The sequence below is a fragment of the Pelophylax lessonae genome (genome assembly GCF_965119305.1).
Source record: "Pelophylax lessonae genome assembly, chromosome: 5".
Taxonomy (NCBI): Eukaryota; Metazoa; Chordata; class Amphibia; order Anura; family Ranidae; genus Pelophylax; species Pelophylax lessonae.
Window position 1 is genome coordinate 75,918,088 of NC_138772.1, and position 21,471 is coordinate 75,939,558.

At 43.7% G+C, this 21,471-nt stretch overlaps 1 protein-coding gene across 6 annotated transcripts in view; it reads left to right on the top strand.

Annotated features, from left to right (window-relative positions):
• The window catches only part of KIAA1217, a 958,874-nt gene that overhangs the window by 429,718 nt on the left and 507,685 nt on the right, over nt 1–21,471 (top strand). For 2 of the 6 annotated variants that reach the window (XM_082258351.1, XM_082258355.1), the window contains exon 1: nt 9,604–9,869. The exons of 3 other annotated variants lie outside the window; for them this stretch is intronic. In XM_082258351.1, coding sequence (XP_082114477.1) covers nt 9,803–9,869 — 67 coding nt within the window. In that variant the 5' untranslated portion in view covers nt 9,604–9,802. Of the gene's footprint in view, nt 1–9,603; nt 9,870–21,471 lie in introns of those variants that run through there. One more of the 6 variants, XM_082258353.1, reaches the window with a different exon arrangement.

Genomic DNA, 21,471 nt, shown 5'->3' on the forward strand with positions numbered 1-21,471 from the left:
AATTGCGGGACGCCGCACTGTTCTATGTACCTGTTTTTTACCTTCTCACTGTGAGTAGTATTCTTTTAATAAATTGGATTTTATATGTTACGGAATTACGCTATGGGCTTTTATTCTTTTTATATACCCATGCTTATATGATGGAGTGATTATGAAGCATTGGAGCTTGACAACCGCTGGTGACATTGGTATAACATCTTGCTGGGAGAGGCTGTCTCATTAAATTGAGTAGCCAAGGAGTTCTGGTAAGCTGCTTGTGATACTTGTGCACAGAGGTGTCCCCATCCTTCACTTTTCCCTGGGTGTCACTGAAAAGGATTGTTCTCCTCAACACCTTGCATGCGGATTCATTTTCATTTGCATTTCTGTTTTGGGACTTTATTCAGTATTTTGGACACTATTTTGCTTATATTGTATATGTTTTTTTTGTGGTTCTCCACTTGCCACATTATTATTCAAATTACTTTAGCGCTGCACTTTTTGTAAAGATTTTGGTTATTGATCACTGTTAGTTGATTTTGGTGCTAGCTGCTCACATAATTCATATCGAATACACTGTCATTTATTTAACTTAGCGCAGGAATTTTTTTCTCTCCCTTTATATGGAGGATGGTGTTGCCAGCAGTGGGCTTTCGAAAAAGTCCACTGTGGAGAACACCATCCTCCCCTCTAGAAACATTTACATCCAAAAAGGTAACATGGCAGGGGTCATAATTCATCGTAAATTTCAAATTGAAATAATTCTTGTTTAATCTGTCCATGAAGGCATTAAGTAATTCGGGTGATCCATGCCAGAGCATGAACACGTCATCGATGTACCGGACCCACAAATTAATGTGGTCCGTGTACATCGACATCGCGTCGTCCCTGAGAATGGCTTGCTCCCACTCCCCCAGGTACAGATTGGCGTAGGATGGGGCACAACAGGTAAAGACATTGTGCAATAAAATAAACTGTAAAATGGACAGTATAAACTCGCCATATGCATCTAAGTTGTTATCTTGCATAATTGTATGTCTGACCGCTGAAAGGCCTCGATCATGGGGAATGGAACTGTATAGTGCCTCCACATCAATCGTGACCAACAGACAGTCAGGAGGCACCCATATATGTTCAATTCTTTGTAGGAAATGAATGGTGTCTCGTATATGAGATGGCAGTTGTATCACGAAAGGTTTCAAAAAGGAATCGACCAATCTACTGGCATTATCCGTTAGGGACCCTCTACCCGAAATAATGGGACGCCCTGGTGGATTAGTGGCGTCCTTGTGTATTTTGGGGAGGGCATAAAAGGTGGGGGTAAACGGAAATGGTGTACGAATAAAGTCCCATGTGTGTTTTGGAATAATTGCATTTAAATATGCAGAGTCAACTAGTTTATAAAATTCCAACTGATATTTCAATACTATGTCTGATGGAATTCTTCTATACCATTCCTGGTTTTTAAGGATCTTCAAACACATGGCAGCATAATGGGAATTATTCATAATCACCACGTTGCCGCCCTTGTCAGCCTGTTTGATGGTAATTGTATGATTTGCCCTCAGTTTCTCAACGGCTTGTTTTTGGCTGAAGGTAATGTTTTTGTTAGTAAGTTTTTTGGTGTTCAATTTTTCAATTTTTTTGGTTACTAGTTTGACAAAGGCGGCAACGTGGGGATTAGAAACGTTCGGAAACTTATCTGACTTCTTTTTAAGAAGAGAGCCTGTATTCTCTTGTGTCGTTTTTTTAGGGTCAAAACCTGCCAGCAGAGAAGGCAGGTCAATGCGATCAATGAGATCGTCATTTTCCTCCAAAAGAGAAATGAGTGTCTCCAATGCAGGGTCTGGTTTAGGCTGCGCAGTCTTAAATGTGTTTTCTTTATCAAACAAAATCTTAAAATTTAATTTTCGGGCAAAAAGGTGTAAGTCCTTTATAAACTCAAACTTGTCTAACTTTCTGCTCGGACAAAAACTAAGACCTTTGGAAAGTATTTCAGTTTCCTCTTTGGATAGATGGTAATCTGAAAGGTTGACAACAGATAAATCGATGTGTGGGACTTGAATAACAGGTGTAGTTGGTGATAAGGGTGAATCAGTGAAACTTAGATCGGGGCGGTTGGGGTGAGGGTCGGTGCTTGTGAGTGAATTAACTCTAAAAAAGTAGTGTCCTGTAAATTAATAGTAGATGCTAGTGAAGAAAGTGCAGTGTTAGAAATAGGGTTAGTGTCAGTGTTGAGTTGTGTGGTTTCTTGGAATGAATTGGTGTCCATATGTGGCCTTTGTGAGGTTGCTTTGAACAAAGAAAGATTTGTGCCTGAATCGCCTTGAGTGTTAGGCTTTTTGGTGAAATGTCCTATGCTGTTGTCTTCTTGGAATGCACGTTTTGTAGTTTTATGTTTGTTTTGAATTTGGGAGATATTTTTGGGTCCGCCCTTAGACGCTGGTTAACGCTGACTGACGCTGGTTAACGCTGACTGACGCTGGTTAACGCTGACTGACGCTGGTTAACGCAGTTTGAGCTAGTCACGGCTACGCCGCTTACTTTACTTTGCCTTTGACTGTGAAAGAGTCCTGTTAGCTTTCTAAGGCACTCTTTTCCTGAGGTAGCTGACTTTAATAGTAGACTGCACTGCTGAGCAACTACAGGGCCCTTCCTGGTGCCCCCTTTACCCTCTAATCTTCAGGGTTTAACAACTTGGCACCCCCTTTATTGTATAACTCTGGGTTAGCTGACTTCTGGATCCCTGATCCCTTTGACCCCTGGAGTGGTCCCCTCTCTTAGGCAGACCCCTGGGCAGATGCTTGAGTACTCACAATACTGTTTTTCCAGAAGTATTCTGCCCAGCAGGTCCACTTGGTCAGCACACTGGATCCTCCTGCAGCACAGCCCATCCCCTGGTCCCTAGGCCGACGGCCTGAACCACCTTCCTCAGCAACAGGAGGAGAGACACCCGTCACCCTCCTCCCACCCAAAGACACCCTGTCATGTTCCCTCCGGATTTATTCCCAACCCCAGGATGCATTGCAGCAATGCCCACCCACTAGGACAGTCATAAACCCTGGTGTGCTATTGGCTAGGTTTCCTCCACTGTCCAACAATGTCCCTCATTGGATACAGTGGGAAGACTCCCCAGATTCAACAGGTCACACCTGGAAGCATGTGACAGGCTAACTAACAGATCAGTCCCTCCTGATAAGCAGAACTGGGTCACATATATGCTTTGTCTAGCACCTACCTAGGAGGGTGCTACAGATGTATTCAACAAATAGGATATATATAGGATAGGATTGTATATGGGATTGTATGGCTTTTTTTTTTTGGTTGAACTAGATGGATTTGTATCTTTTTTCAATCTGACTAATTATGTAACTATATATAATAGGGGAACGTTCCGTTTTTTAGGCAATGGGCAGGCTCAGTATCGGTCTTCATACAAACTGGCTGCCTCCATTGTGTACACTTGATAATTCCACTTTAAATATTTTACATGTGGCCTAATCTGAAAATACCTGATATTATTACCACGACTCTTTCCATAGGAACGGCAGTAATTCCAGGTAGTAATCCTTTTATTTGGGTATCAGAAGTTGGCCCGGCTCCCAGACAGCAGAGACTGCGGACACAAAGAGTTTATAGAAATGAGGTCAGGTTGGGGATAACCTGACTGCTCCTCGGCTACCTGGAACCATTCTTCCGAGACTGACACACTTTCTAGAAGTCTCCGTACAAATGCGTGTATTCCATCCAGTGTCACAATACCCCTTCCTATGGGACGGGATTTTTACTTTTATGGAAAATGCAGTAAGCTCCTCACATGACTCCCAGACACATAATAAATGCTTGCAACATTTAAAGTGATTGTAAACACTTACATATACCCAGTGAAGTGACTGGCCTCAGGTGATACACAGAGATTAAACAAATCCTTCTACATAAGTTTTACCTGTTTATCTGCAGTCTTCTCTTCATCGCATTCATTCAAATTGCTGAATTAAGAAAAAGGGGGTGGAGCGCTAAAGTAACACTGTGCACAGCTCAGTGAGGAGAACTCTGAGAGTTGATTGGAGGATAGGGACCCCCCCCCCCCCATACAGCACACAGGAACAGAGCGGTGGCTGTCAATCAGCTGGCAGTCCCTTCCCGTCACCATTTTTCTCTTGATATGCTTGGTTCATATTTCATGTGCCCAGGTGGTATGTCAGGTGTACCTGGGCACACCCTAATCACTATGTGCGGACTACCCCTAATGCCCAGACTTTCCCCATGTGGCACCTTTTACCCCAGCAGTGATGCTGGCTTCCCTCCCCTCCTCTATTCTCCCCTCGGCTGCTGTTGGGGGGGATGCTTCAGAATGGAGAGTGGGGGAAGGGGCTAGTAAATATGTAATTTACCTGCCCTCTCCATTTCTAAATGGAACACAGTGAACACGCTGACTGTGTTCATTCATATCTGAAGCATAGTAAACACAGTGTGAGATTCTTCAGTTTGTGAATGAACAGGAAGCTTCTCAGCACAGAGCATTCCCCATTCATTCACTGCCCCGTGCAGCTGAGGCTGCAGTAAAAGGCACTCATGTGTTTGAGCTTTGGGGTGCACAGTCACACCCTAATGAAATAGGCTGCACACACCAATGTCTGAGGTTTACAACCACTTTAAAGCCCTATTACACATTCAATTTAAATCTGTAAGGTTAATTAAAAGAAAAGGTGTACACAGCCTTTCAGCTGTTTATTTTTAAATCTAAAGCTAGCATGCTGTAGAGAAGGACCCTTGCTCTGTATGTGGAAGCAGTGGTCCCTCTGCAGAGTTCCAGCATGCTCCCTGCTAAATCTTTCCTAGAGCTCTTCAATCATCAATGAGCATACTGTAACCTCTGCTGATTGGAGAGCTCAAGCTTTGACACAGCAGGGAGCATGTTAAACCTCTGCAGAGAAACCACTGCTTCCACACACAGAGCGAGGGTCCTTCTCTCAGCATGCTGTCAGGGGAATGGCTTTTCTACTTTTTTTAGGATGTTTTCCCTTTGTTTTCACCCGGTGATATTGCCAGTGACACATTTCCCGTCCTAGGATGACAGTTTTATTTTCAATGCAAAGCACGCCATTCATATTCCTATACAGTAGTAAGTAAACATGAATACACAAGGCTGTATGCTTTACATTTCAAAATACTGACATGTCTTAAAAAGTGTCACTCGTAGATCACTATGACATCCGAGGAATCCAGTATTTCAAGGTGCATTGATTCAAGAATATGACATGAATGTGGTATGAACAAAGCACGGTTTATTCTTCAATGTGGGAAATTTTTACATGTGTTCTTAATTCCGTAAAATATGCCTTCAAAATAACATGTTCAAGTTTGCGATCTTAAAGGTAGCTAAACCTTTAGAAAAACTACCGTTATGCATGTCGCCTTCCAGCTCTGACCTAAGCTCACATCCTACCCCCCCCCCCCCCCCATAGGTGCATACTTATCTGACCTAAGCTCACATCCTACCCTCTCCTAGTCACATACTTATCTGATCTAAGCTCACATCCTACCCTCTCCTAGGTGCATAGTTACTTATCTGACCTAATCTCACATCCTACCCTCTCCTAGGCTCATACTTATCTGACCTAAGCTCACATCCTACCCTCTCCTAGGTGTATACTTATCTGACCTAAGCTCACATCCGACCCTCTCCTAGGCGCATACTTATCTGATCTAAGCTCACATCCTACCCTCTCCTAGTCACATACTTATCTGATCTAAGCTCACATCCTACCCTCTCCTAGGTGTATACTTATCTGACCTAAGCTCACACCCTACCCTCTCCTAGGTGCATAGTTACTTATCTGACCTAAGCTCACATCCTACCCTCTTCTAGGAGCATACTTATCTGACCTAAGCTCACACTCTACCCTCTCCTAGGTGAATACTTATCTAAACTAAGCTCACATCCTACCCTCTCCTAGGCGCATACTTATCTGAACTAAGCTCACACCCTACACCCTTCTAGGCACATACTTATCTGAACTAAGCTCACATCCTACCCTCTTCTAGGCACATACTTATCTGACCTAAGCTCACACCCTACCCTCTCCTAGTCGCATACTTATCTGACCTAAGCTCACACCCTACCCTCTTCTAGGTGCATACTTATCTAAACTAAGCTCACACTCTACCCTCTCCTAGGTGCATACTTATCTGAACTAAGCTCACATCCTACCCTCTCCTAGGTGTATACTTATCTGAACTAAGCTCACATCCTCCCCTCTCCTAGATGCATACTTATCTGAACTAAGCTCACACCCTACCCTCTTCTAGATGCATACTTATCTGAACTAAGCTCACATCCTACCCTTTTCTAGGTGCATAGTTATCTGACCTAAGCTCACACCCTACCCTCTTCTAGGTGCATACTTATCTGAACTAAGCTCACATCCTACCCTCTCCTAGGTGCATACTTATCTGAACTAAGCTCACACCCTACCCTCTCCTAGGTGCATACTTATCTGACCTAAGCTCACACCCTACCCTCCTCTAGGTGCATACTTATTTGAACTAAGCTCACATCCTACCCTCTCCTAGGTGCATAGTTATCTGACCTAAGATAAGTAGGAGCAAGCACTATGATACACATGAAGGGAGGGATGGGTGGCGCTGCCTGAGAAGCTGAGGTGAATCAAAACAAAATACTAATGCATTTGGGCCTATAATATGTAATAAATATAAAGTGCTAAGAGGCCATAGATAATAGATGCGAGTAGCTGTCAGACATTCTTGCATGCACATGCGCTGGAACTCACCAGACTATGGTTGGTTGGTCCCTGTGACCCCTGCAGGGGTTCCATATGCTGGTGAGTGCAGACCTTGGAGAGAGGGGGGGAGCATGAGTGTACCCACTTTCACATCTTTTCAACAGAGATTGTGATCTACCTTCACTGGTTTCTGCACCTTGTCACTTTATATGGATTTATGAATTAATATATTGTTTTGAGATTCATTTATATGTTGTGTGTTTTTGTATTTCTTCACGGTTTATTACCAGAGATTGTGATTTACCTGCACTGGTCTTTGCACTCGTCACTTTATATGGATTGATGTATTTTTGAGATTAACCACTTCTGGACCGGAAGGTTTTTCCCCCTTAAAGCGGAGTTCCACCCAAAAGTGTGCCGTTCTTTTGTTTCCTCCCCCCTCCGGTGCCACATTTGGCACCTTTCAGGGGGGAGGGGGGAACGGGTACCTGTTTTTGACAGGTACCCTTCCCCACTTCTGGGATACAGCGCTGCAGTGCCGTCCCTCGGAAGCTTGGCCCCCTCCTCCCTCCTCCGCCGCCGAGCCAATAGGAATGCGCAGTGCACTTCGCGCATGCGCAGTAGGGACCCGCCCGTGAAGCCGCAAGGCTTCACTGCCGGGTTCCCTTACCGGCAATGGCGGCGGCAGCACCCGACAGAAACATTGGCTGCCGTTGCTCACATCGCTGGACTTCAGGACAGGTGAGTGTCCTAATATTAAAAGTCAGCAGCTACAGTATGTGAAGAGTATGTGTAGCTGCTGACTTTTAATTTTTGGAGGGGGAGGCGGAACTCCGCTTTAATGACCAGGCCATTTTTTGCGATTCGGCACTGCTTTATTTTACCTGACAATTGCGCGGTCGTGCGACGCTGCACCTAAATAAAATTCATGTCCTTTTTTCTCCACAAATTGAGCTTTATTTTGGTGGTATTTGATCACCTGTGTGATTTTTATTTTTTGCGCTATAAACAAAAAATAAAGCGACAATTTTGAAAAAAAAAAAAAACAATATTTTTCACATTCTGCTATAAAACATTCCCAATCAAAAAAATAAAAAAAATCGATTTTTTTTCATCATTTTAGGCCAATATGTATTCTGCTACATATTTTGGTAAAATCACAATAAGTGCATATTGATTGGTTTGGGCAAAAGTTATCGCGTCTACAAACTAGGGGAAAGATTTATGTCATTTTTGTATTAGTATTTTGTTGCTGGGAGTGTCAATACAAAGTTAATGACACCCCCAGATTAGTTTGCATATTGCAGTGTGCACTATCAATTCGGATACGGAATAAGATTGCATAGGTGTGAACCCCGCATTTATTATCTATGGTCTCTTAGCACTTTATATTTGTTTATTAGGCCCAAATGCATTAGTATTTTGTTTTGATACACCTCAGCTTCTCAGGCAGTTCCACCCATCCCTACCTTTAACTCCTATTTTATTTAAACACTTCTGGACCAGAAGGATTTGCCCCCCTTAACGACCAGGCCATATTTTGCAATTCGGCACTGCGTTACTTTAACGGACAATTGCACGGTCCAGCGACGCTGTACCCAAATAAAATTGATGTCCTTTTTTTTCCCACAAATAGAGCTTTCTTTTGGTGGTATTTGATCACCTGTGCGATTTTTATTTTTATTTGTTTCACTATATACAAAAAAAGAGCGACAATTCTGAAAAAAAAAAAACATATTTTTCACATTCTGCTATATGAAATTCTCAAAAAAAAAAAATTAAAAATCAATTTTTTTTTAACATTTTAGGCCAATTTGTTTTCTGCTACATATTTTTGGTAAAACAAATCACAATAAGTGTATTTTGATTGTTTTTCACAAAAGTTATCGCATCTACTAACTACGGGAAAGATTTATGTCATTTTTATCGGTTTTATTATTTTTTTTACTAGTAATGGCGGCGATCTGCGATTTTTACCGGGTCTACGACATTGCGGTGGACAGATTGGACCCCTGACTGACATTTTTGGGGGAACCAGTGACATTACTAATCAGTACTAAACATATGCACTGTTACTGTAACAATGACACTGGCAGGGAAGGGGTTAACACAGTAAATGATCAAGGGGTTAAATGTGTACCTTGGGGTGTGTTTATAACTGTATGGGGGAGGGGCTTGTGAAATGATCACAGAGACCTGTGATCCTACATAGAAGGATCACAGGGGCTCTGTGATCATTCCAGAAAGAACGGTCGGCTGTGTTTACAACAGCTGCCCGTCCTTCTCTCTTAGCGGGGAACGATCACGGGTGTCAGGTGGAAATCAGAGCCGCCTGCCCCGTGCATCGGGATCCCCGCTGATGAATGGGGACAGGAGCTGCCCGGCGGCGGCATGTGCTTGCCCCCTAGCTGCAGGCGTGCGACCAACGTATACCTACGTCGGTTCACGCAGGAGCGGCTGCCTGCCGCAGTATACCTGCGGTGGGCGGACGTTAAGCGGTTAATATCCCTCTATTGCAGGGATCCTCAAACTACGTCCCTCCAGCTGTTGCGGAACTACACATCCCATGAGGCATTGTAATACTCTGGTATTCACAGACACGATGGGAATTGTAGTTCCTGAACAACTGGAAGGCCATAGTTTGAAGACCCCTGATCTATTGGGATATGGTAGGCTGCAGCCTGTCATACATATCCCAGCGTGGAAATCATCCGTTCCATTTACTATGATACACATGGCCCTCCAGTCAGCGGAGAGTTAACCAGGCTTTTTATTTTACTTGGCTGCAGTTGTGTCCTGGGTAATGCGTCTGTAATTGTAGCTATATGTGGAGCGGGCAGTCCTGGAAAGCATGCACACTCTGCCTGTACCCACGTCGAAGGCCGTCACCTGTTGGGGCCCTCGCTGAGAGCTGCTCTGGAAGCGAACCAACAGAGGCAGAGTTTAGCCGAGCTCCCCAGCCCTGGCAGACTTCTCTTCCCCGGAGTGGGAGCACAGCCGGCTGCAATGCACCTTCGTTTCATCCCTTCCTGTTTTTTAAAGTTCTGTTAGGAGCCGTCAGTCACCGTTTCCAGACAATGGAGGAGCTCACAAGGCAGAAGTCGCAGCGGATCATGTCTCTGCTGGGTAGCGGCCAGTTGAATGGTGAGTAACAGGATTATACTGGTCCTACAATGGCAGGGATCAGAGTGCCTTGTGTGGCATTGCTGCGTTGTTCTGCTGTCACCGACTCTGCACAGGTATGCCTTTCAGCAGGAAAGGGATGCTGTGTATATACTATAGGCTGGTGTATTACATATAAGAGATCCTGGGGATTATTAGAGAAGAATACATCATAAAGGAATCAATGAGTTGACTTTTTTTTTTTAATTATAATTTTTAATATTTTCCAATAAATTTTACAAAATTAAAAAAAATAAATAAAAAAAATAGAAAAATGTTTCACTCTCCCCCCTGATACCCACCCCCAACGCCTCTATTCCCCTTTTAGTATCACTGACTTCTATAATGTCCTACTCGACTTCTATTTGACTCTGATATCTCCTACCTGTAATCCTTTTTCTAATTTTCCCAGATTCGTGTGTAGTCTCCAGTTGTATTAAAGTCTTTCCACTTTTTCCACTCTTTCTTTTGGTGGTATTTGGTCACCAGTGCGATTTTTACTTTTTGCGCTATAAACAAAAAATTGCGTTTATTTTGAAAAAATAACAATATTTTTAACATTTTTTTATATGAAATTCCCCCCCCCAAAAAATTTAAAAATCAAATTTTTTTTAAATTTTTGGCCAATTTGTTTTCTGCTACCTAGGTTTGGTAAAAAAAATCACGATAAGCGTATTTTGATTGGTTTGCGCAAAAGTTATTGCGTTTACTAACTAAGGGAAAGATTTCTGTCATTTTTGGTGTTTTTTTTTTTAATGCGTAATGGCGGCGATCTGCGATTTATTTTTTTGCGGGACTGCGACATTGCGGCGGACAGATCGGACCCTTGACTGACATTTTTGACACTTTTGGGGTTACCAGTGACATTTCTACAGTAATCAGTGCTATATATATGCACTGTTACTGTAAAAATGACACTGGCAGGGAAGGGGTTAATTTTATTGGAGAGGGAGGGGTTAATGTATGCCTGGTGCTTACTGACGTGTGGAAGGGGGAGGTGACTGGACAGTGTGGGGGAGGTGACAGATGTTCAGCTATGCTGAACACTGCGATCTGTCCCTGCCTGTCACTTAGGAGATCCGCCCGCTCTGTTTACACAAGCGGGCGGATCTCCTCACTCGATTCCCTGACGATCGGGGAAGAGCGGCGGCGATCTCCCCTGGCCCGACTCCCACTGAAAACAGCGGGAGCGCGCCTCCGGCGGCGCGCGAGCGGCGCCTACAGGGGGAGGAGTCCAGCGACGTAGGTCTACGTCGCTGGACGATAACGAGCCACATTGCTGCAGTGGGAAAGTGGTTAAGTAACAATTGCGTGGTCGCATGACGCTGTACCCAAAAAATCAAAAAAATGTATGTCCTTTTTTCCCCACAGATAGAGCTTTCTTTTGGTGGTATTTGATCAGCTCTGCGTTTTTCTTTTTTGCGCTATAAAGACTGACAATTATGAAAAAAAAAAAAAAAACAATGGGGGAGATTTACTAAAACTGGTGCAATCAGAATCTGATGCATCTGTGCGTGGTAACCAACCAGCTTCTAACTTCAGCTTGTTCAATTAAACGTTGGCAATTCAGCCCACATTCACATTGGTCCATTTTGGCATGCGATTTAACATGTCAAATCAGAGTCAATTGTTGGCGATGGCACCGTCTGAATCGGTGCAACACCGACTTTGCTGCACTACTTTTGGTGACTTTGGGGGGCGGTTTCAATAGACATCTGTGCAGGAACCCACACAGATGCCTGTGAAATTGCCCCCCGAAGTCGGACTGAAAATTCCAATTTGAAATCAGCTGAACTCGCACGATTCTAAACCGGGCTCAGTGTGAACCTAGGATAAAACCTGGAAGCTGATTGGTTTCTATGCAGAGTTGCATCAGATTTTGCACTCTACAGTTTTAGTGAATAACCCCCAATGTTTTTACTTTCTGCTATAAAACATATCTCAAAAAAATGTAATTAATGTAATTTCTACATCAGTTTAGGCCAATATGTATCCTGCTACACATTTTTGGTAAAAAAAAAAAAAAACCCCAATAAGCGTATATTGATTGGTTTGCACAAAAGTTATCGCATCTACAAAATATGGGATATTTTTATGGAATTCAGGTTTTTTTATTTCTTTTTTACTAGTAATGGCGGCAATCAGCGAATTATAGCGGGACCGCAAAATTGTGACGGACAAATCGGACTCTAAGTGCCCTTTCACCCTAAGGCGCTTTTCAAGCACTTTGACACTAAAAAAAGTGCCTGAAAAGTTTGTGAAAACCTATTCCCATTAAAATCAATAAATACTTTCACACTGGGGCCGTGCGCTGGCGGGGCGGTGAAAAAAATTATGCAAGCAGCATGTTTGGACTGCTAAAAAAGCACTTCAAAATCGCCCCTCTCCATTGCAATGAATGGGAAGCGCCTCAAAAGCACTCAGCATTTTATTGGCAGTTTTCAAGTGCCTTAAGCCCCGTACACACGTACCGATTGTCGGCCGAACGATCGGCCGTCTTTTGTCCAGTGTTGTTGTGTTGGTTGAAATGTGCTCTAAACTGCACACAAATTTTCTCGGCCAACAACAACCAACTTCAGAAGTGATATCATGTTCTGGTTTACTTTCCGTGTGTTTTTTCTTCTCTGAGCATGCCCAGTCTTGCTCATCAGATTTTTGTCGGCCGAAATCTGTACTGACTGACGAACAATCGGCCGTTCTTTGTTGGCCAACAAAAATTTTATAGCCTGCACACCAGATTCTGTTCGGCCAAAAAGTCGCAGTCGGTTGTCAGAAGCATCATACTAACAAGCCGACAATCGGCCGATCGGACGTTGGCCGAATATTTACGGCCGACAATCGGTACGTGTGTACGGGCCATTGGTGTGAAAGGTCTGTAACTGACACATTTGATACTTTTTGGGAACCAGTGACACAAATACAGTGATCAGTGCTAAAAAATATGCAGTCACTGTACTAATGACTAGCTGGGAAGGGGTTAATAGGTGTGATCAAAGGGTTAAATGTGTTCCTAGCCAGTGTTTTTCTACAGCGTGGGAGCTGCTTTTACTAGGGGAAGACATGGATCCTAATCCCTGCTCTGCAGGAACACAGGATCCATGTCTTCTGTACTGACAGACCAGCAATCTGCCTGTGTAACAAACGATTGGCGGGTGCCAGTGCACATTGAGTCCACGGTACCCGCTGATTGGCTCCCGCTGTGCATAATCACAGCAGGAGCGAGCCGCCACCAGCATGCATTCACACCCACCACCTGGAAGTGCGGTATCATGTATATATACGTGATCCTGCTCACATCCGCCGGGTCCGTGGTCAGCAAGTGGTTAAAGCAGTAGGAAGCCCAAAACCAAACAATGTAATTATTTGCAGCTTACCAATCATTAGATGTGGTGGCTGCATTCGTTTTCTTCTTTTAGTCTTTTTTCCCTCGGCGATCTGATCAGTAAGTAACACACCTCCTGTATTGGAATGCCCCCACTCTGGAGCAACAGAGACACTGGATCTGCAGGACAGCTTATTCTGTTGAAAAACAACAGACTTACTGGCTACATCACTATATCTAAAAAAAGAAAGCTAATGCAGCCATCACATCTAAGAATTGGTAGGCTGCAATATAATAAATGCTTGCTTTTGGGTTTAAAGCGGTTGTAAACGAAAAAAAAAAAAACCCTGCAAGACAAAGGCATAATGAGCTAGTATGCATCGCATACTAGCTCATTATATATTACTTACCTTAGAACTAAGCCCCGACACGGACCCCCGGACATCGCTGCGGGCGCCGCCATGATCCCTCGGCATCTCTTCCGGGTTCGGCGGCTCCGGCGCTGTGATTGGCCGGAGCCGCGATGATGTTGCATTTTCCGGCAAGCTCACGGCAAGGAAAACTGGAGGTCCCCCCGGACCTTCAGAGCGCATGCGCCGCTCGCGTGAGCGGCTGCATGCACTGCAAATATCTCATAAACCGTGCAGGTTTAGGAGATATTAATTGTACCTACAGGTAAGCCTTATTATAGGCTTACCTGTAGGTAAAAGTGTCAAAAGGCGGGATACTACCGCTTTAATACCCCTTTTTAAAAAAAAAAGTAAAACCTTAAACGGGTTGCACATTGGCTTAGTGGTTAGCATGCCTGCCTTGTAGAACTGAGGCCCTCGGATTGGATCTTAAGCCAGGACACCGTCCACATGGAGTTTGCATGTTCTACCTGCATTTGCATGGATTTACTCCCACACTCCAAAGACATGCTGGCAGGTAAATTGCCCGTAGTAGTCGTGTACAGATGCATTATAACATTCTGCATGCCAGTCCTAAGCCCAATAAATTGGGGAAGGTTTAGGAAAGTCCTGGTGACCTACCTCATCAAACATGTACCAATTGAATGGAAAACAATTTTAAGAATAGTTGGAGTTAGCCTTTATTTTTCCAACTTTGCTAAACAATATCAGAATGTGCAAACAATGGGTGTATGTGGGGCATGTTGCTGCAGCTCTGTGCCTTTTCATTTTTCCGCATCCTAGCTGCAGGGGCACATCCCTTCCTGTGACATAGCTGCCAATCCTTTCTGCAGGAGCCTCTACTACTCTAACAGGCAGAGGGCTCTTCTGAAGTGGTTTAAAGGGTAACTCCACTCATGGGGAAAAAAATAATATAGCGTACCTTATGGCCATCTGCTGGCTATGACTGGCAGGATCACCAAGTACAGCTATAACTGCATTATAGCCACTAGATGGAGCTAATATTCATAGGAAATAAATATTATTGTGATCGTCAGCTCTATATAGTGGCAATGATGTGATTTTTTTTTTTTACTGATTCGCACTATTTTTATGAATGAAGAACATCCGACCTGGGCAAAAAAATAGCCTAGTATACATTTGGTTATTCTGGTATTTGGACAAATGTAAATGTCTTCAAAGGACAAATAGCTCAGGATTTATTATTTTTTTTTTAAATACACTCCATAGTATTTCTCTGACAAATTGTACAGTGTACCTTTAAAGCTAACCTCCAGCTAATGCCTCGTACACACGAAACGATTATCAGCCGACAGATCGGCCGACTTTTGTCCAGTGTTGTTGTGTTGGTTGGAATGTGCCTAGACTGCACACAAATTTTATCGGCCAACAAAAACCAACTTCAGAAGTGATGTCATGTGCTGGTTTACTTTCCGTGTGTTTTTTCTTCTCTGAGCATGCCCAGTCTTGCTCGTCAGATTTTTGTCTGCCGAAATCTGTACTGACTGAAGCCCCGTACACACGTACCGATCGTCGGCCGAACGATCGGCCGTCTTTTGTCCAGGGCTGTCGTTGTCTGTTGAAAAGTGCAAAAGACTGCACAAGAATTTTGTCCGCCGACTGCAGAAGTGATGTCATGTAATGGTTAACTTTCCCTGTGTTTTTTCTTTTCTGAGCATGCCCAGTCTTGCAAATCTGCTGTCTGTCGGCCGAATTCTGTACTGACTGGCGAACAATCGGCCGCTCTGGTGTCGGCATACAAAAATTTTCATGCTTGCAAGACAGATTCTTTTCGGCCGAAAGTGCGCTGTCGGCTGTCTGAAGCATCATACTAACAAGCCGAAAATCGGCCGATCGTTCGGCGGCCGAACATTTTCGGCCGACAATCGGTACGTGTGTACGGGGCTTGACGGAAAATCGGCCGTTGTGTTGATGGCCAACAAAAATTTTATAGCCTGCACACCAGATTTTTTTCGGCCGAAAAGTCGGAGTCGGTTGTCGAAAGCATCATACTAACAAGCCGAAAATCGGCCGACCAACTATCGATGTGTGTGTACGAGGCATAAGTGCCCAACCCCCCCAAGGCTGATACTGGAAAGGCATCCTCCCAGTGCTGGGAGAAGGGCAAAAATGCAAAACTGCCCCCGCCCCAAAAATGTATGCGCATTCTGTGTCAGCAAAAATCCCCTCCCCTCCAAAAAAAAATAAAAATTGAGCATTAATCTGCACCTTTACCCCTTAGCATAAATTCCCTTTGCAAGCCCACATTTTCTCCAAACAAAAATTCCCCCCTTCCAGTACTACTGCCAGCTTGTAGGTAGGCATTCTCTATGCACCCCCACCACCTCCTGCCCACTGGTTGGTCCGGACCTGAATCCTCCTATCAGCATGCTCCTTGCACTGCAGTACAACAATTTGTATCCTTATGCTGCTTCTTTTTACCAGTCTGAGCTCTGCTGTACAGGTACTGCAAGAGTCCAATACCAAGCCAAATTCAGGTACTTGCACTGCTTACATTAAAAAATAATGGTGCAATAATGAATGCAGGGCTGACTTTTTGTGTGTGCTTTATATGTGCCTGAAGTTCAGCTTTAAGCAGTCTTATAAATGTGATCCGGTATGTGTCCCCTGCTGCCGTGCCGAGTATTGGGTGTCCGTGGCATTTAGCATGCAGAATTTGTGCTCCCTTTCGACTCCTAAGTACTGTACAAATGATAGCAGTGGTCGGCTAAATGTAATATGAAATGTCTTCATTCTCGTCGCTCAGCGATTAGCGGAAGGTGATTGTAAAGATTTCAGGCGGCGAGGATCACAGTAAATGCAGAAGCGATTTGGCAGTTTGTTAATGGCATGTCAGGTCACAGGACGGGCATTTAATTAATGCGTGCGCTGCGTTCTCTCTACATTCGAACGCAGAACCAACAAAGGCGTGATTATTGGAGAATAGAAATTCATAATAAAGAAAAGATACACCATAATCTTCTGTATCCGCTGAACCGGGGGCTGTTTGTTTTTTAACAAGACTGACTTTGTCTGAATCAGGAAGCTTGGCCTGTCTGCGTGTGACTCATCCCTGCTGGAGAGAACAACAAATAAATTGTGAGCTCTTCAGAACCAGGAGATACTGTTCCTGGGGAATTCTGTATAGCGCTAATACCAATATAGGCCCCCTGTATGGAGGAGGAACTCTGACAAACATTACCTTCATCTTCACCGGTCACATAATATTATCCCATACACAGCATCTTCAACAACAACAACCAGTTCTGAGAAAAAAGAGAAAAACACTTTTGATGGAATCCTAATCAATCAGACATATGAAAGAATTAACCAGTTCTGGACCAGAAAGATTTGCCCCCTTAATGACCAGGCCATTTTTTGCAATTTGGCACTGCATTATTTTAATAAACAATTGTGCGGTCGTGCGACGCTGTACCTAAATAAAATTGATGTCCTTTTTCACCCACAAATAGAGCTTTCTTTTGGTGGTATTTGTTCACCTCTGAGATTTTTATTTTTTGCACTATAAACAAAAAAAAGAGCGACAATTCTGAAAAAAAAAAACAATGTTTTTCCACTTTCTGTTATATAACATTCCCAGAAAAAAATTTAAATCAATATTTTTCATCCTTTCAGGCTAACTCGCATTCTGCTACATATTTTTGGTTAAAAAAAATCCCAGTAAGCGTATTTTGATTGGTTTGTACAAATGTTATCGAGTCTATAAACTAGGGCAGTGATGGCAAACCTTGGCACCACAGATGTTTTGGAACTACATTTCCCATGATGCTTGTGCACTTTTCAGTGTAGTTGAGCATCATGGGAAATGTAGTTCCAAAACATCAGGGGTGCCAAGGTTCGCCATCACTGAACTAGGGGAAAGATTTATGTCATTTTTATTTATTTTTATTTTCTTTACTAGTAATGTCGGCGATCTGCGATTTTAGCGGGACTGCAACATTGCGGCAGACAGATCGGACGCCTAATTGACATTTTTGACACTTTTGGGGGGACCAGTGACATTACTACAGTAATCAGTGGTAAAAATATGCACTGTTACTGTAATAATGACACTGGCAGGGAAGGGGTTAACCTAGGGGTGATCAAAGGGTTAATTGTGAGCCTAGGGGAGTGTTTTCTAACTGTATGGGGGAGGGACTTGTGAAATGATCATAGAGACCTGTGATCCTATATAGCAGGATCACAGGAGCACTGTGATCATTTCAGAGAGAAGAACGGCAGAGAGCGATCGGCAGGTGCTCGTGGCAATCAGTGCCACCGGTCCCGTGGATTGGCATCCCCGCTGACTAGTGGAGGTAGGAGCGCGCCGCTGCCAGCGCGTGTTTGCCCCCAGGATCGCTCCCGCAGATCGCCGTACAGGTACAGTGATTCGCGCAGCCGAGCCAGCCTGCCGCAGCATATATGTGGTGGGCGGTCGGCAAGTGGTTAAAGCAGTAATCCAGTTTTTACAAAAGAATTTAAATTCCATTGTCAAGAACGTTAAAAAAAATGTATAAGCTTTTACAAGCTCTCTTTGCCATACCCTTCTCTAAGGTTCAGGGTCGCTTGTTTTCAAGGTTAGATGATGCCTGGTGTCTTTCAACCTACTTCCTGTGAGCCCAGGCTGTCAATGACATGCCCCTTGGGTATGTGTTATGTAGTTGGCCTGGGCTAACAGGAAAATGATGAGGAAGTGAGGGCAAACCTCCCCAACAAGGATACCCACAGCAAAAAAGAGAGATTTTAACAGTTCTTCGGTCTATGCAAAACTTTTTTCTGGTCATAAACAGGGGCTACTATGTAAATGTAGTTTTTGGCTGGGCTGTAGTTAGCTCAGACTGATTGTATAGTTTTTCACCTGGTTTTTCCCTAAGTTTAAGTTGGCTTGTGATTTCTTGCTCGCCGGCAGATGTCACTGGTATCACTGGTCATAGTATGAGATTTCACACACAAAATTAGGTTATGAATATTTATATTTTCTTCAGCCAATCTAGTAGGAGGTTATGGCCACTGGGGGATATAAATATTTGGGACAGGCCTTGCTCTCGCTCCCTCGTCTCAGGCTGAGACCTGAGGAAGTGCTGCCTGGTGGAGTTCTGCTGTTAGGTCCAATAGCTTGTTTTGGGGCCTAACGTGCTGAAGTAGCCCTGAAGCTGGCCTGCCGCTATTAATCTATCAAATGAGGACCCGAGAGATAGAGCTAGAGCTACTGGGCTTGTGCTCATCACTGGAACGATCGGGTTCAGGTAAGAAGGGGGGGGGGGGGGGTCTGGGGGGAAGCTGAGGCACAGAACATTTTTTTACCTGCATAGAATGCATTCACCACTTTAAGACCGGAAGGATTTGCCCCCTTAATGACCAGGCCACTTTTTTCAATTTGGCACTGTGTGATTTTAACTGACAATTGCGAAGTCATGCAACGCTGTACCCAAACAAAATTTACGTCCTTTTTTTCCTACAAATAGAGCTTTCTTTTGGTGGTATTTGATCACCTGTGCGATTTTCATTTTTTGCACTATACACTAAAAAAGCGCGACAATTCTGAAAAAAAAATCAATATTTTTCACATTCTGCTATATTATTCCCCCCAAAAAAATTAAAAAATCAAAATTTTTTACCATTTTAGGCCGATTTGTTTTCTGCTACACTAGTGGAAACAGAGCTTTAGTTTACATTTCCACTATTGTGATTTATAGTGCGAATTTGATGTGACTTTACACTCTCTGGATTAAAGTCACATGACAAGTTGCACTAGTGTAAATGTAGACTTAGTGTGGTTCCTTGTACTATGATCATTATAGACTGTGAACTGAGACCCCAAAGCACTTCCAGCTACGCTGACAGTCCCCCCCCCCCCCTCCCCTTCCCCTGTGTCCAGCTTCCTTCTCCTATGGTAGTCTTTATTTAAAGCCCAGTACAGCTATACTGTATATGTCAGATCGCAAAAATGAGTCGGCGCTGCCTCATTTTTGCGATCTGATATTGATTGGTATTTAGTGAATTTACCAGGGCTGGCTGCAGGTGGGATAGGAAGGATTTTATCCTAATCTCATTATCGTCATCAGCTGCAATACATTTTAGGAATTCCCCCTATTTGAATACCCAAGTGACAGCGCACATATCACCCTCCAATTTTTTTGCTATACTGTATATGTGCCCCTCCCCCTGTGTCCTGTGTGTAGATGTACAATACATCCTTACTAACAAGATAACACTGGGCAGGAACCTATGGTCAGCTCCTCCCATTCTGTATATGCCCACTGGCTACACAGGAACAGTGCTCCTCCCTGGAAGTGACGTCACTAGCTTTTAGTAACCACACCCACTTGCTGCTCTTGTAATCAGCAGGAAGAGGAATTGAAGTCATGTGACAGCACTGAAAACTGCAAAATAAAGGTAGAAAAACTGGGATTTTTTCATTTTGACGTATAAGGCTGAACTCAGCTCACATTAATGATTGCAGGGGAGAATTTAAAGCATAACTCCACTTTTGTTGAGAAAAAAACATTTCCCTCTGGGTGATATCTGTACATTGTAGGGATTTAAACAAACTTTGTTGCAGATTCCTATCTTTCGGTATTCTGAATCATTATTTGTTCCTCCATGCTGATTGGATCAAATGGGAGTGGTTTCATATCAATCAGCTGTGGCAGCTGCAGAGCTCTAATGAGAAAATCTGCAGGGTCTGCATCCCTTTAGACATGTTCCTATTGGGAATATCTCACCAAAAATGACATTTATGTTGCAGGGGATGCCGGAAATCTGACTTGTATCTTAGGCAGACTTCTGAGAAAATTAGTGAGCCAATCACACAAGCAGGAAATTATGTTTCTGGTCAGTATACATTCTGTGTACAGAACATCTCCAGGTAGCCATATTGCATTGCATTTTCAGAAAATTACAGCGGCTGCAGACTAAAAAGGAAAGGTAATTTTTAATAATGTTCAATTACAATATGATTTGTGTTGCAATTGTATAAGCTATATTGTTTTTTCTTTATTTGCTGTTTTTTCCCCCACGAAAGTGGAGTTACCCTTTAAGGTATTTGATTGTACTTCTGCTTTAAGCCCCCGTTCACATCGGGTCGATTTGACATGCGATTTGAGGCAAATCGGAGGCAATTCCCGACAAAGGCACTGTCTGAATCAGTGTGATGCTGACTTTGCGGCGCCGTACTGACTCCCAAAAGTGGTTTCTACATGACTTTTGGGGACTTCAGAGGCGATTTCAATAGACGTCTGTGCAGGAACCCGCACAGATGTATGTCAAATCGCCCCCCGAACTCGCACTGACATGGGGGTTTGAAACCATACAAGTTCAGGTAAACTTGCACGATTTCAACCTGCATTCAGTGGGAACCTGGGCTGAATTCTAATAACTATGTCATAATATAAATGTTGTGATGCATTATTGCATCAAAATCTTGTTATGGGGCCCCCATATGATCAGTAGTTTTGCCCTTGCATACAGGTCCACTTTAGCAAAACAGCAGATACTTTAATGAGGCACGCCATTGACTCAGCAACAGGAACTTTTCAAATCTACGTAAACATTAGCCGCTGCTCCCCCCAGGCAGAGGTATTTGGGATTCCTGGGCCGTGTGTCACGTCTGTGTACAGTAATGCAGCGTATGCTCCGCTGGGTGTGTTTTGTAAACGCGGGTGTCATTTAGATATTTCTGCTTCGGGGCAAGAGAAGCAACTTTATAGGCTTGTCTCTGTGTTTGCGCTCAGTGATCCTTGAACCAAGCTGTTTACTAGAGTTTAGTCTGGCTCCCCTGTGATCAGACTAGAAGTAATGGCCGAACAGGCCTCAAAGCTTCAATATAGGCCCGATGCACACAGCTGTATAC